This window comes from Tuber melanosporum (genome assembly GCF_000151645.1).
Source record: "Tuber melanosporum whole genome shotgun sequence assembly, scaffold_46, strain Mel28".
Taxonomy (NCBI): Eukaryota; Fungi; Ascomycota; class Pezizomycetes; order Pezizales; family Tuberaceae; genus Tuber; species Tuber melanosporum.
Genome location: NW_003299091.1, coordinates 412,604 through 426,024, shown reverse-complemented (window position 1 = coordinate 426,024; position 13,421 = coordinate 412,604). Strand labels below are relative to the sequence as shown.

The 13,421-nt window shown below is 46.8% G+C and overlaps 2 protein-coding genes; one reads left to right on the top strand and one right to left on the bottom strand.

Annotated features, from left to right (window-relative positions):
- Positions 1–1,422: 1,422 nt before the first annotated feature.
- Positions 1,423–1,765, top strand: GSTUM_00008396001 (uncharacterized protein; the record flags this gene model as incomplete). XM_002840019.2 has 1 exon in its annotated part: positions 1,423–1,765. Exon 1 carries the CDS (start codon positions 1,553–1,555, stop codon positions 1,763–1,765), a length of 213 nt encoding a protein of 70 aa, XP_002840065.1. The 5' UTR covers positions 1,423–1,552.
- Positions 1,766–1,779: 14 nt separating this feature from the next.
- GSTUM_00008395001 (uncharacterized protein) lies at positions 1,780–3,459 on the bottom strand (the record flags this gene model as incomplete). Its single annotated transcript, XM_002840018.1, has 2 exons — positions 1,780–2,560; positions 2,642–3,459. 2 exons carry the CDS (start codon positions 3,457–3,459, stop codon positions 1,780–1,782), a joined length of 1,599 nt encoding a protein of 532 aa, XP_002840064.1.
- Positions 3,460–13,421: the final 9,962 nt, after the last annotated feature.

The window sequence follows — 13,421 nt, the reverse complement described above, 5'->3', positions numbered from 1 at the left end:
CTCTGTCTTTACACAGACCTGGTACAAACAAAATTACCGTAGGCAATCATTTAAAATAGTCTCACACTCCACCGGTCCGTACAAACTCTCCTGTGTGCTCTTTTGTGAGTGGGTATGATACGTAATTGAATTGTTCCACACCAGTAGTATAAGATCCCTCACTCAAGCTCCAAAGGACCCAACGAAAAAAGGACAAAAAAAAAAAAAAAACCGAGCCGATAGAAGGAAGGAAGGAAATTTTTGTACAACCCGTCAAGTACTGTAACTCTTCCTGCATATACGAGTACCATTCTGAGTAACTCCCCTGCTCCGATTACTTAACCCTCCTAACGCTGCATCTCCATGCATTTCGTGCTGGAGGACTGATTACGTGGGTACCCAAGTAATATATACCAGTGGTAAGTTTGGGGAATGATCACGTTCTCGAGTATGATTTACTCACTTCACTCACTTTGGAATAATCGTATGGGGAACAGAACTCGAGTATCGGTGTTGTGTCAAGGGTGCGCTTGTTCACATCCCACCAGCTCTCTCTCATCGCGCAGTGCTATTAATACCCCGCCGTATCATATCACACCCCCCCCCGGCTTCCTTCCAGTTTATTATATGTAAGCTTAAGGTGACCTAGGCGATTTTGCTTTGGAACTCCTAGACCCCCAGTATGATATACCTTCTTTGACCTGGCGGTGGACTATTTTCAGAAGCACCGTGTGGTGGGGTGGATAGATGGCAAGTACTTGTTTCAAAATGGCCATGGATGAGATACTCTAATTTCGAGAGACCCTCTTAAGCTCCCAAGCATACATACGGTCGTGAACCGTCAGACACGAAAAAAAAACCCGAGATTTTCAAAAAAAAAAAAAAAACCGAGCACCTTTTTCTCACGAGTTCGTGCAGATTCCCAGCGCTCAAGCTCTCTAATTTTCCGAAACATTACGGTAATTAATGCGCAGGGCAAACTGCTTTTGTTACATTATAGAAAAAAGAAAGAAAAAAAACTATGAATTTTTTTCACATCTGCTACCGTAGGTCTTCAGTTATCCATGTATCCCATGTATCCATCATATCTTTTCTCGTTTTAACCGGTTGGAGGGGGGGGGTGAGCAGTGCGGATTTGTGATTTCCCTGATCCCCCTTCTCCCCAGCGACGACTTTTTTGTCCAGGGGGACTATATGATATGCAGGTCGACGATAGCCCCCCCCCGCAAAACAAAAAGAAAAAAAAGAAAAAATCACTCATATACCCCACACCCGACCCCCCTCCCACTTAGCAAACAGAGCTTAGAGCGGGGACTTGATTACCCGCTTCACACCCTCTCACTCGTATCTGAGTCAGTCAGTCGGTTAGTCAAATCCGCAGGCTGAATAAATAGATGCGCTTTCCGCCTGCTATGTATTGGCGACGCCCTCTTTCTCTCGACAAGAAGTGCTCGGGCCCGGTTTGACCTTTTGTGGCCTTGGTTGCGCGCGGCTTTTTCGAGGTTGGGAGGATGCTGCGCGACAGAGGTCTATAGGACCGTGGTGGTGGGAGGAGAGCACGGAGGGGGATGGAATGGTGCGGTGGATGAAATTTGCGGGATGGTGGTTGCGAGGGAGCGTGCACGAATATATATCTGAAGATTGCTCGGCGATTCTTCGCCCATATTCTTGTTTATTGAAACTAACTGACGCTTCGCCATCTCGGAAGGTATACAAGACTAATGAATCTAGGGCAGGAATAAAATATACCCACCGGCTGGTGTCCAAGCTGTGCACGGTACGGTAAAAAACATTTTCAAACTACCTTTGCCCACCCACCTCGGATCCGAAAATCTCCTCGAGCACACCACCGAGTACCAAAACGCCTTCGAATCCAGCGAGTAACCAGAACGGCCATCCGCTTCCAATACCATCAAATCCCCACCCGCCCAGTTTTGTGAGCGCGAGGATCCCAACCCCTCCAGAAAGACTGTACACGCCTGCTATACCGCCCTTGGCGTATAGTCTATCACGAACCCTAGGGGTCCCAACTCCAGGGAGTAGTGGCTGCTGCTCCTCTTCCTCCTCCCCCTCTGCGTGGTAAGCGGAGACGGCACGGGCGAGCAACCCAAGAGAACATACGATCCCACCAATCTGTGCCGCACCCATTAATACAGCGTATACCCAGACCATGGGATTCTCCCGTGGCTCTGGGGATATTAACGTTCCGAAGCCGGTGAAGCCGACGACGCCTAGGAACGCCGACACCACCAATGGAGTATTCCGCCGACCCCTTGCCGCCGCATGATCGGCCCAAAAACCGAACGCGGGAGCGAGCAAGAGTGCGGTTAGCTGTGTTGTGCCCGTGAGCTTTGCGGCGAGTATGTAAGCTTGCCTGCAGGTTTGCGGGGCTGGCGAGGGGGGCGTTGAAGGGGGGCAGAGGCCTTGATGGATAAAGTATGCGTTTACGAAGAGGGGGATGAAGAGTGATATTCCGACTGATGTTGCACGGGCGACGAATCCGGCTAGGTAAGAAAGCGAGAGACGGGTGTCTGTAAGACCGGCTTTGAATGCAGTTTTCAGTGACCTCAAGCCGCCGCCGCTGTGGAGGGCGGAACGAGGAGATCGAGCGGAATCAGGTGTTGGAGGTGCAGACGGGGAAGAGGGTGGTGGGGATAGCAACGAAGGCAACGCTTCTGGAGATCCGCCCCAGATTTTAATCCAAATCCACACTCTCGCGCTGTATATATACCTCCTAAAGCTCATATGACCAGCTCCCTTTCCGCGTCCTGGCAAGCCGAAAAGGCACCAGATCCCAACCCCCGTGGCGACCGCAGCGACCGTGTAAAACGTCCGTCGAACCGCCTCCTCAGGACCGTATTGGGCGAATCGAGTGGGCAGCCGAAGGAATACCAGGAGCGCGAGCAACGCTCCACACCCGGTAAATAATCCCACCAGCCCGGCAAGTTTCCCACCAAACTGCGCCAGCGGGGTATCTGCCTCGCGAACGACCGGCGCACGCGAACTCTCGCTCGGCGGTGTGACTATGATTCTCCTGGGCGCGGCGTTATCCTCTGCGACTGTCATCTCGGGTAGAATCGCAGAGACCATCGTCGCGACGCCAGCCGCACCAACCGAGAATACCATTCTGGCGAGCAATAACCCGGGGTAGACGGTCGGGACGTTGACAAATAGCACAAGCGAGCCGGCAACAATCCAGTAGCAGAGCACTACTACCCCGCGAGTGCCGAGCCTCCCATCAGACATGGCACCCCAGAACGGAGCGGCGAAGATAGCGACGAGTTCATCGACGAAACCGAGGGTGCCGACAATGTCGCCGAGATGCGAGCGCTTGTGGAGGAGATCGGTTAGCACGAAGGAGAGCGTGGCATTCAGGAAGACGAGAAAGGAGATTGAGAACAGGGAAACACCAAGCAAGTACGTGACAGCGTGTAGTGGGCGGATGTGTGGCGAAAAGGGTAGTCGACGGGGGAGGGGCATCGTGCTAGGCTGGGTTGTTGTGAAGTGGTTGTGCGATCATGACGTTGGCGAGTAATCTGAAACCAAAGAAGCTTGTAGTGCCTGGAGAACTAGGTAGAAGTCACGTGAGTCCCAAAAATGGTTACTTAATCATCCCAAACTCCCACTCCCTGCTCGCCCGAGGCCTGCCCCCGGTGAACATCGTGTCACGATTCTCCCCTTTTCATGCGATCGAACACGACCCCCCACACATTTCAGCTCCAACTTGCCCTCTCCCCCAGGAGGTAAAACATTTTCTCAGCTGAAGATCGTCCGGCCGAACCTGAGCGAAACCCCACAGGGTGGGATTAATATGAACATGGGCTTATGTAATTCCACTTTCGAACGCGCTCCGCCAACGAGTGATGTGCTATGATCTCTGTAAGCACTAACTTTATCTAGAATCCCTGTAAAAGCACAACTTTAAATTGAGGAGGGGCAGTGGGTTACGATACGGCGCTGGTACGGGATTCTTGGAGGAAGGTGGTGCTAAGTGGGAAGGGGGGATCTAGTGCTGGGTAGATTTAGGGGTGAAGATGTACAGTACAGTACTCTACCGCAAGTGTTCCCTCCCTGGGTTAGAAGAACAAAGGGTTAACACTCCTTACCGTAATTGCAGAGGAGTCATTGCCGGTAATATACCCGCAGTATATCCAGGGTCCGGCCCAGTGGTGGAGCACAGGGTTACCGTTATCTAGGGGTTCTACCGCTACGCTATACACTAGTAAAGCCGCGTCAGTAATGCTCTCATATCCCCCCTCGCACCCCAAGGACCACACCCCGCAACAACAAGAGAGAAGAAAGAGGAGGTTAGATTACCTGTTTTCGGATACGCCTCTAGGGGTGCTGTAAACTTTTATCAGAACTTGTCTTGCCGAATAATAAGGGAGAGAGGGTTGGCGATGGGTTTCCAAGGGCTGGGGTACTTGGGAGGGTATTAGAACTTTACGGGTGGGGCTGTACTGGTACTGTACAGCACTCATACTACCGGTAGTGAAATGATCGGTCAGGGCAAGGGTTGCCCCCTCGCGGCAGGGCAAAAAAGCATATTTATTTATTTATTTTGTTTTTCGAATGTATGATACAAGTAAGGATACTTTATGCCAGCTTGTGCATGTACTGTATGGCGGCATATCTGGACGACGCAAGACGGGTACCGGTAGGCAACGGCAATGTAAGACAAGTCATAAAGTAAGGTTTTTAACAGCAGATAAACGAGTGTATTGTACAGCACCGGTATGTAATCGGGGCGTCAAAAAAAACGAGCGTGCAGATAAAAATGACCTCACAACAAAAGCAAAACAATCCAACGAGCGACGTGAAGAAGAAAAGGAATGTAAGAAAGAAACGACAGACAAAAGTGCCCAAAAAAATAAAAAACGAAGGATAATCTTTCTCCCTCCCCCCCAGGGAGTGAGTAAAGCAGAGTAAGGTAGAGTGGAGTGGATAATAGCGACCCCCGAATAATGAGAGCTACCTTTCAATCCCATAACGCCACCCCCATACAACCACTTCCATTCTTTCCATACCAGCGCACCCGTGCCAAAGCACCCCCCAAAACTCTACATACAACTACAGTCTAGGAAGTGGCGATCCGCTCTCAGCGTATAGACTCAGGCCGTTAATATCAATACCATCACAACATCCCCCCTTCCGCCGTCACCTCAGCTCCAACCTAACACGTACGTAGAGTCTCAAATATTGCCAGTAGAACCCCACTCTCGCAGTATTCTGTTACCGCGGCATTCGGCGACCAAAGGTCAGCCCCGGCGTAGCCTAGAACTATTCCTACTCCCTCCTAAATTGCCGGAGTAGTCTCCCCAGAACCCCCCCCCTGCTAGCCTGACGCGGGAAATATTTCTTCTCATGTGTAGTGTAATTTCCCAGATCCGTCAACGTCTGGAACCTTCGCGGGGTGCGGCGACCAGGGTAGCGGGTTTCGACAAGGTCAACCAAGTTTACGTGGATGGTAGATAGTGTCTAGATATCCCATTAGCTCCATGTTCTATAAAATGGTGAGGGGTACAAACCTTCCGGCACTGCCTGAGAGTCACCGGAATTCTCTCCTCGGGAACGCCTACGACTCGGCACAACCTCTGCCAGTTCTCGAGGTCGTTGTCGTTGATGCCGAAGATATAGTTGAATTCATTTATAAGCGCCTTGCGGAAGCTGGCCATTGCACGGCGCTCCGAGTGACTCCCCCTTGCCCACCTCTTGTGTTCGCAGAGCCGGGCAAAGTCGTGGAAAATGTTCCAGTTCGCCGGGGGGACTGCGGTAGTTGGGGTAGGCGTAAAGGTAGGATATCGGGCAAAGAATTGGTCGAGGGGACTTTGGGGGTTGGGTGGAGCGGCGGGGAGGGAGGGGGGTGGGGTTGGGAAGGTGGTGGTGAGGGAGTGATCGAAGTTTTGTGCGGCTGGAGTGGGAGTAGTTGGGGTTTGGCTGGTGAAGTCGGTGTGTTGGAAAGGAGGAGAGAGTGGGAGGTAGGTTTGATGATGAGAGATGACCCCGGGAGAGAAGGACATGATGGGTGAAAGAATGAGAAGGGTGGTGAGTTAGGAGAGTAGAAAGGATAGAAACCTGAACGGTAGGTCCACTTCAGTAGTGTTACCAAAGAGTTTGGGCGAAGAAGTGTAACCAAAGTAACGGTAGTAGTAGTAGTCCTGAGTTTGCTAGTGTGGAAGTATTGTATTCCCTTTTGTTTTGTGGGCTATAAGGATTCTTATACTCCCAATCGTACCCTGTGATATATCGAAGGAAAAATGGAAAAATCAAATAAAAAACCAAGAATACTAGAAGATTCAAGGCACGCTCTCTCCCTCCAAGCTTTACCATACTCCCACTACCCCTGCCAACACACCCACCAGACACAACCCACCCACCAGCATATGCTCATCCCAGTCTAAGACACACTGTGCCTGGCCATCAGAGATGCCTCCCGTGGGAGATGTCCAGATCGGATCTGGAGTTATTTTGCATTTGGTTGTGTCGCTTTGCTGCCTATCATATCACCCTTCTCACTTAACTTACCCGTCAAGTATAGCACTAGACTGCACTCCCGGTAACTAGACTGCACTCCCGGTAGGAACTAACGGCCCTTCGCCAATCAATCACGTTGAACCTACCGTTGCAGCCGCAAGACAATGCAAGTGGGTATGTTACTAGTACTATGCTCGAGCACCAAAGTAAGTTACAGGGCGCGAACATTAAGGCGTCTCCCTTACACCCCCAGAGATCAGAACACATCCCGCTGCACATTATTGATTAGTATTGGTATGATATTGGTTATTACCCCTCCCTCGCATTGATGGCACATACTCGAGCAGTTAAGTTACCAACTGTTACTTGAGCCTGTTTGCTGACGGCAACCGACTTGAGTTATCCCTTTGTCGCCACCGTGGCGCGGTTCTATGACTAAATGGGTCACCCCTCCAAGTAGTCTTGCGAGAAAAGCGTGTCGAAGGGAAACCAAGCAGACTCCGCCTACTAATAGTGGACTGACCGTCGTAGGTAAATTACTCAGTTAACCCAATCAGTTATATCGCGCGGTGTCGTGGTCCGTCAAGTCAAGTATTCTCGACTGGCAAAGCAGACAAAAGCTGAACAAGGAATGTTCGGAAGCCACAGTTGGTTATGGGCTTTGGCCTGTTTGGGCTAGGCGCCTCACCCAATCGGTATGATAAAGTATATTCAAGCAAGCCTCTCAGTAGTACATTTACCGTACGATAGAAAGGTAGACTCGAAAGGCTCACTCACTTTGTTGGAGTGATGCCATGTGACGTGACTGGTGACAAGATATTTTACTACACTAGTTGCACGGTGCGTGTCCCTCAGAATCAAGGACCGATGACCATTTAGCAATCTACCTATCCTCCTCGTACAGTACACGCCCAGCCACCACGCAGGTACCGTACTCGAGTACTGTACAGTACATTCCCGGTTATTGTTACCCTTTCCCCAGATCGCGAACACTACGGTACTTGAGAGTAATAACCTAAAAATACAGATTACGGTGCCACAGTCGATTAAAAAAAACCGAAACCAGCTCCTTTGTTTTTTCTCCCTTCTTTTCCTTCCTCCTCCCTCCCCTCCTTCTTTCTACTTTTTATTTTCCCTGGATCCCGAGCATCGTCAGTACTTGAAACTAATCCCAGTCTGCGGCTGTGGCTGCGGGAGCTATCTCCTCGAGCAGTGTATGATAGTTACAATAAGTTATTAGACTAGACTAGCTCGTCGGGTTCTCCCTAGCGAGGGAGGCGTTACCATGAGATTTGGCACGGAAAACAGCTCAGATCCCACTGACTCTCCTCTCCTCTCTCCAGGGAAAAGCAAAAAAAGCGAAATGTTTAGAGGCACCATTTTTTAGCCTCGGAAAACCCGAAATGAATATGCCGTGGTGCCGTGGCTTCGTTTCTCTCTCATGTAAAGTCGCAATAATAGCTCTGCTTTATACCGGCATGTGGACCTCGGTTCAGAGTATTGTCAGAGTTGGTGGAGAAACAAAAAGGGGTCTTTTTCTATCATACTCGTCTTTGTGGATTGCGGGCAGTACGTAGCGAACTCGATCGAGCGCTGTTGCGGGATCCATTTTTACTTGTGCTCGTGATAGGTGCATTCAGAAGTATACTCGGTGCGAAACCCCTCAAGTAACGCCGAGCCACTGCACGACACTCGTTTACTTTAACCTCCAGCAAGAAGCGTTCCCACTCTTAAAGCAGAAACCAGGCGGCGCCCGGCTGTCTGCCTCTCTCCCGAGACGACCTGTCGCCCCGGGAACAGTCCGGGGCACCCAAAGAGCCATCCGTGCCAAAAGTTAAGCGCGTCGCGAACTGACACGGAGCGTTAACTTACCCCAAGTGTGGCATGGCAACCGCCAAGTCCCAGGGCTAACCACCACCACCCCGCAGAATCTGCCATCAGAGGTGCTCAACAAATACCAAAAGCCCGCCGGAGCCATAAGGTACGGGCCCCGGCGGGAAGTTAGAGAACAGCTATTTGATCTTAACCGGCCACATATATCCCTGTCTGTTCCGGTTGACTTAATGGCTTCCATCCTTGCGCTGTATAATGGATCTAAACGTCAGAGCACACGCCCCGAACCTCCTACTCTACTTTCGCCATTGCGGAGTGCTAAAGTGCTATATAGCCGCTCATGGCGGAGCTATCGCACCGAAAATTGCTAACAATACCTACTGACTTACCTATTTTGCGATTCACCATGGCGGCCCTTACAGTAGATTACGTAGCTGTAGGGTGAAGATGACACTTAACTTGTTAGTTGGCCAGGTTGGTAATCACGGACCCTCGATGGTGGGGTGGGGAAGGTCTACAGATCCAATTTGGAACCGGGTAGATTCAAGGAATTGTTCTCGACTGGCTGTGCGAGGCATCCCGGAAGGCTTGTTTTTGGATCGGGGCTGGTTAGCCAGGGAATGACTTAGAGTTATCAATCTTGACCACCAAATTAAAGGGCTGAGTGTACGAGCGAATTTGCAAGCAATAGGAAGAAAGAATCGTTATCGCATAATCCTGGTGGTCTTGGTGGTCTTAGATAGAATCACAGCAAAGCATTACCGGTATCGTTAGTTACCTACGTCAAGCAGTCAATGGATCATTTAGTACGATGAAAGCGACTGAGTACTCAACAGAGCAGCTTTTCATGATGGAGGTCCTGGGATCCTTTTTTTTATCCTCCTGAAAGAGTCCCACTTTCTCAATAAACTGGAATCGCACGATACCTGGTTTATTGCTACTACCGGCACCCAGGACCTAGAGGATGGTCACAAGATGGTCCTCATGGGGTGTTAAGGCGTTCCAGGTGCAGCATGAAGGATAGGCTCAAAACAGGGGAATTTAGAAGACTCATTAATGCCGTGGTACAGTACTTAATTCTTGCAACCTGAATGATGGCTGAATCTATTTCTATATCTCACGAGAAAAAAGAGGGTAATATATGTCTCAGCATACAGTGCTCGAGTTTCCAGGTGTTGGCCCTTAGGCAGTTACTCATCTAAAGGGCACTAGAACATAGCTAGGCTGTATTTCTATTACAAAGGTTAGACTCTTCTGGACCCTTCGATTTCCAGTTTCGCAAAGGCTCAATTAGAGCTCCACACTCAAGATTTGGTTTCCCCATTATCGTATGAAAAAGAGTAGTGCTTATCCGCTGATATTGAGAAAGATTACGGGCTCCAAATATTTTTTCACGCTCACACATTTCCTAGTCTTCGTTGGGACAGCCGTCACATATAGGTGACTTGTGGGCTCACGGTAGTCATTGAAGGGTATCATACAACGCGAAACCTCTATGATGACTCAAGTGATTGAGCCTTGTGTGAAGGCTCCATTCTGATGTGAAGCGTAGTGTCTGGTCAACAAGAAACAGCCACAACCAAGTTGCCATAGTGGGCCCAAAACGAATATGTTCAAAAAAAAAAAAGGGAAAGACATGGGAAAAACACACCTCCCACAAAATCACATTACGAAAAATATTTCGAATGGTGTAGGGATATTACAACAATGACCACCAGCAGCAACTACAGTAATGTCCTGTGACTCCCTGGGTTCGAAAAGCCTTAGACGATCGGGCCCGTTTTAAGTGCTAAACTGCAAATTGCCTGGAGACGTGATATCATAAACGAAAAGCGATGGTTGCCTCATACCGACGACAACCCTATACAAGATCCTAGGTAGCGGCTTCTTCGCCCTGAACGGGCAATCGTAGTCACGTTTTGTGTATTAGAGGGGTCACTGCCCGCTCCCCCTGCTTGGCCCGGAGGGAGTAAAGACAAACCATCCGTCAGCAATCAACATCGCGACCCCACCATAGCCGGAGGAAACTAGTGATATAAGGTAGATCCCTTTAAGTGAGTACTCTATCCTAACTGCTAGTCGGATACTGGGGGTAACCAACAGTAATGCTTGCTTACGATACTAGCTTGCGGGTAAGATAGAATCAGGTGTTCGTAGACGTTCGGTCTGCGGCTGGCACTCTGGACCATTCGATACTCCTGGCATGATATTTGACAGGCCCTAGTGGGTATTGCTGTTGTATGCTGACTATGCGGGTTAGCATAACCGCAAGGACCCAGAAGATTCCAACTAAACGACTGGAGATGCTAAGCCGAATTTTTTCAGCGAGAACTTGGTTCCCGCTAGTCTCAAAGTCTAAGTAGGTGAAACAAACAGCCCTGCTTTCGCTGGGAAAGATGCTGACCGGTTACTAGTACCCCAGGGTGTTCGGCTCAAGAATTTGAGCGTATCAAGACGATTAATCGTTTGATAGCAGCAATCTGGTGCATGGTAAGATCTTTTACCATGTTTGGGAGGAGGAACTTCTACTAAGTTACTAATATGTATGCTATGCTGGGCTATCCTCGACGTCGGCTTACATGTCGCGAGATATCAAGTCATTTTCGGAAAGAAGTTCAGGGAGGGTCAGGACCCAGCCCCCCGGTACTGATTCCTCCGGGACCCCGTGCTTCTATGATCTAGCGCCTTATAGCTCCCCTCGCTACTACTGATGTTCACAGGCGAGTGTGCGAAACCGAATCGGTTCTTTTTTTTTTCACAGGTCCAGAGAATCGACACTGCTTTTGTTCCTCTCCTCTATTTTGTCCTTCTCCCTCGGGTGCGCTATTGGGGCTTGTTCTTGTGATTGGATTTTTATCAGATGGTGTATGTAGACCTGGGTTCAAATACCTTGTTCATTACCTTTTGTTCGAGATAACTCGCTCGGTAATTCCATCGGGGTATCACTACTAGTTGTACAAGTCATAAATATTTACTGCAGACATGCTGGTCGTAGCAAGGAGCAACCTCTGGAGCAGCGTGGCTTGAGGAAATATCCATGGATATTGCAACCTCAGTTCAACCAGTAGATATAAAAAAATATATATATACAGAGAGAAATAAAGAGAAGAGGTGAGAGAACTAATATATCCAAGAATAAAGTGAAGAATGGCACCTCAACCATGTGGAAGGACCTGGATACAGGCATATCTCCCTCCACTTCCAGCAGATAACTTCCATACTTAAATAAAATAAAAAAAGGATAGGCCTAATAACTAAAAGCCATTAGCTGAAATCCTTCAAAAGTGAGAACAAAATGTTAAAAATTCTTATGGGTCCTATAGAGCTAGCTATCATATAAACTTCAAATTTTCATATATAGATAAGGAAAAAGATAGCTTGCAGTCCAAGATAAATTCATGAACCAATACTGAGAAAAGTAGCTTACCATTTTAAAATACCATCTGCCAACTTATCACTATAAAGTGAGGAGAAAATTTACTACCACAAAGGCATATAAAAGATGAGAAGAAGAATGAGGACAAGAACAACAATGAGTTGATATGGAGAATCAGCTATTCGATTAATTCCAGTAATAAAGATGACTAGGACAATGAGTTGAGTAAACTTAATTTCTAAAAGTTAGTTTAGAAATTTTTTTTTTTTTAAAAAAACTATCCTACCAAGGACTCAGAAGAGTTAAGATTCTTTAATTACTGGTTTTAGGTATACTTAGGATTGCATCAGATTGGACTACATTTTGTAACCTAAGAACCTAAGAAGTAAACCTACTTTTAAGAAATTTCATGAAATTTACTATACTTAGCTGGCTGCTATTTAATTACCATAATTCTCAGTACTATTAAGTGGAGGATAATAGAGCTGATGGAAGAGAATATTAGGTTGGTTAATATATGTTGCAGAATATTTCTAATAGTTTTACACCTTATTTTGAGCTTCTAACATACAGCTTAATTATTTAAGTTTCTATGATACCAAAGGTTAGTTATACTTAATCCCAATTCTAACTTTGGAGAAGAGGAAAGCTTATCTTTATATTGTCTTAATTACAATATAGGATTTGATAGAGTAGTATGTGTGGAAAATTGAGAGAAAAAAAGTATAGAATCTTAAAAGAAAGAAGAAGGCTTACCAGAAGTATAGTAGATCATAAAGAGATTGTTATTACATTGACTGTAGGCGAAGTCAGGGGGGTTTTTTGCTATTAAAAAAACAGAGGCGGTATGGTAGGAATTTCCAAATCGCCAGTGTTTGTCATTTACTACCAGTTGATGAAATTAAAAGCTATAAACTATCCATTTAAGTATTAGCAAAAAATTAACTTAATAAATGGTTAAGAGAACAGTAATAGGAGGTTGAGATAATTAGAAGAGTTAAAGGTAGTGGTGGCATAGTAGAAGAAGAGATTAATTAACAAGATAAAAAGGAGGTTAAAGACTTCATACAGGAAATAGATATCTACAGTAAACAGCTATCAAGAATTAGTAGAACCCATATTGACCAATGTATATAATGATATTTTTATAAACCATGCTCTAATTTAACTACTTAGTACACTATTAGCATCTAATTATTTAAGTTTATATAATAGTTAAAAGATACTAGTAGTTAGAAGAAGGAGGATGAGGATGTCAGGTATAATAGTGCAAGGTAGGGTAAGAATTACAAAATTGTATTTAGTTCTGTAGGAAGTGCTTACAAGCAGGAGTAGAACTCTGAAATCCTGATTGGTTTAATTCTTATATCTAGATGAGGATAAAAAGATAAACAGTATAACATGTTCACTATGTGCTAATCACATTTTGGGATAAGGTACGATAGTTGACAGGTGGCCTGCTCTACTACAGAGAAGGTGAGAGCTGCAAACTAAAGAAGGCTTCAAAGATATACTGAGAAAACTTAAAGAAGTAACTGTTCAACCAAGTATATTGAAATACTGTCTGTTGATGTGTGCCTTTTCCATTGTGGAATCAGGTAGTCTCAAATACACAAAACTGTTCATATCAAGCATGAATGAAACTAATCAAAGGTCTCAAGTAATACACTTTGGTAAAATACCTTAAGTATCAAAACAATACTTAAAACAAAATAAGTATTAGAGCAATACTTAAAACAAAACATAAAACAAAATCCTT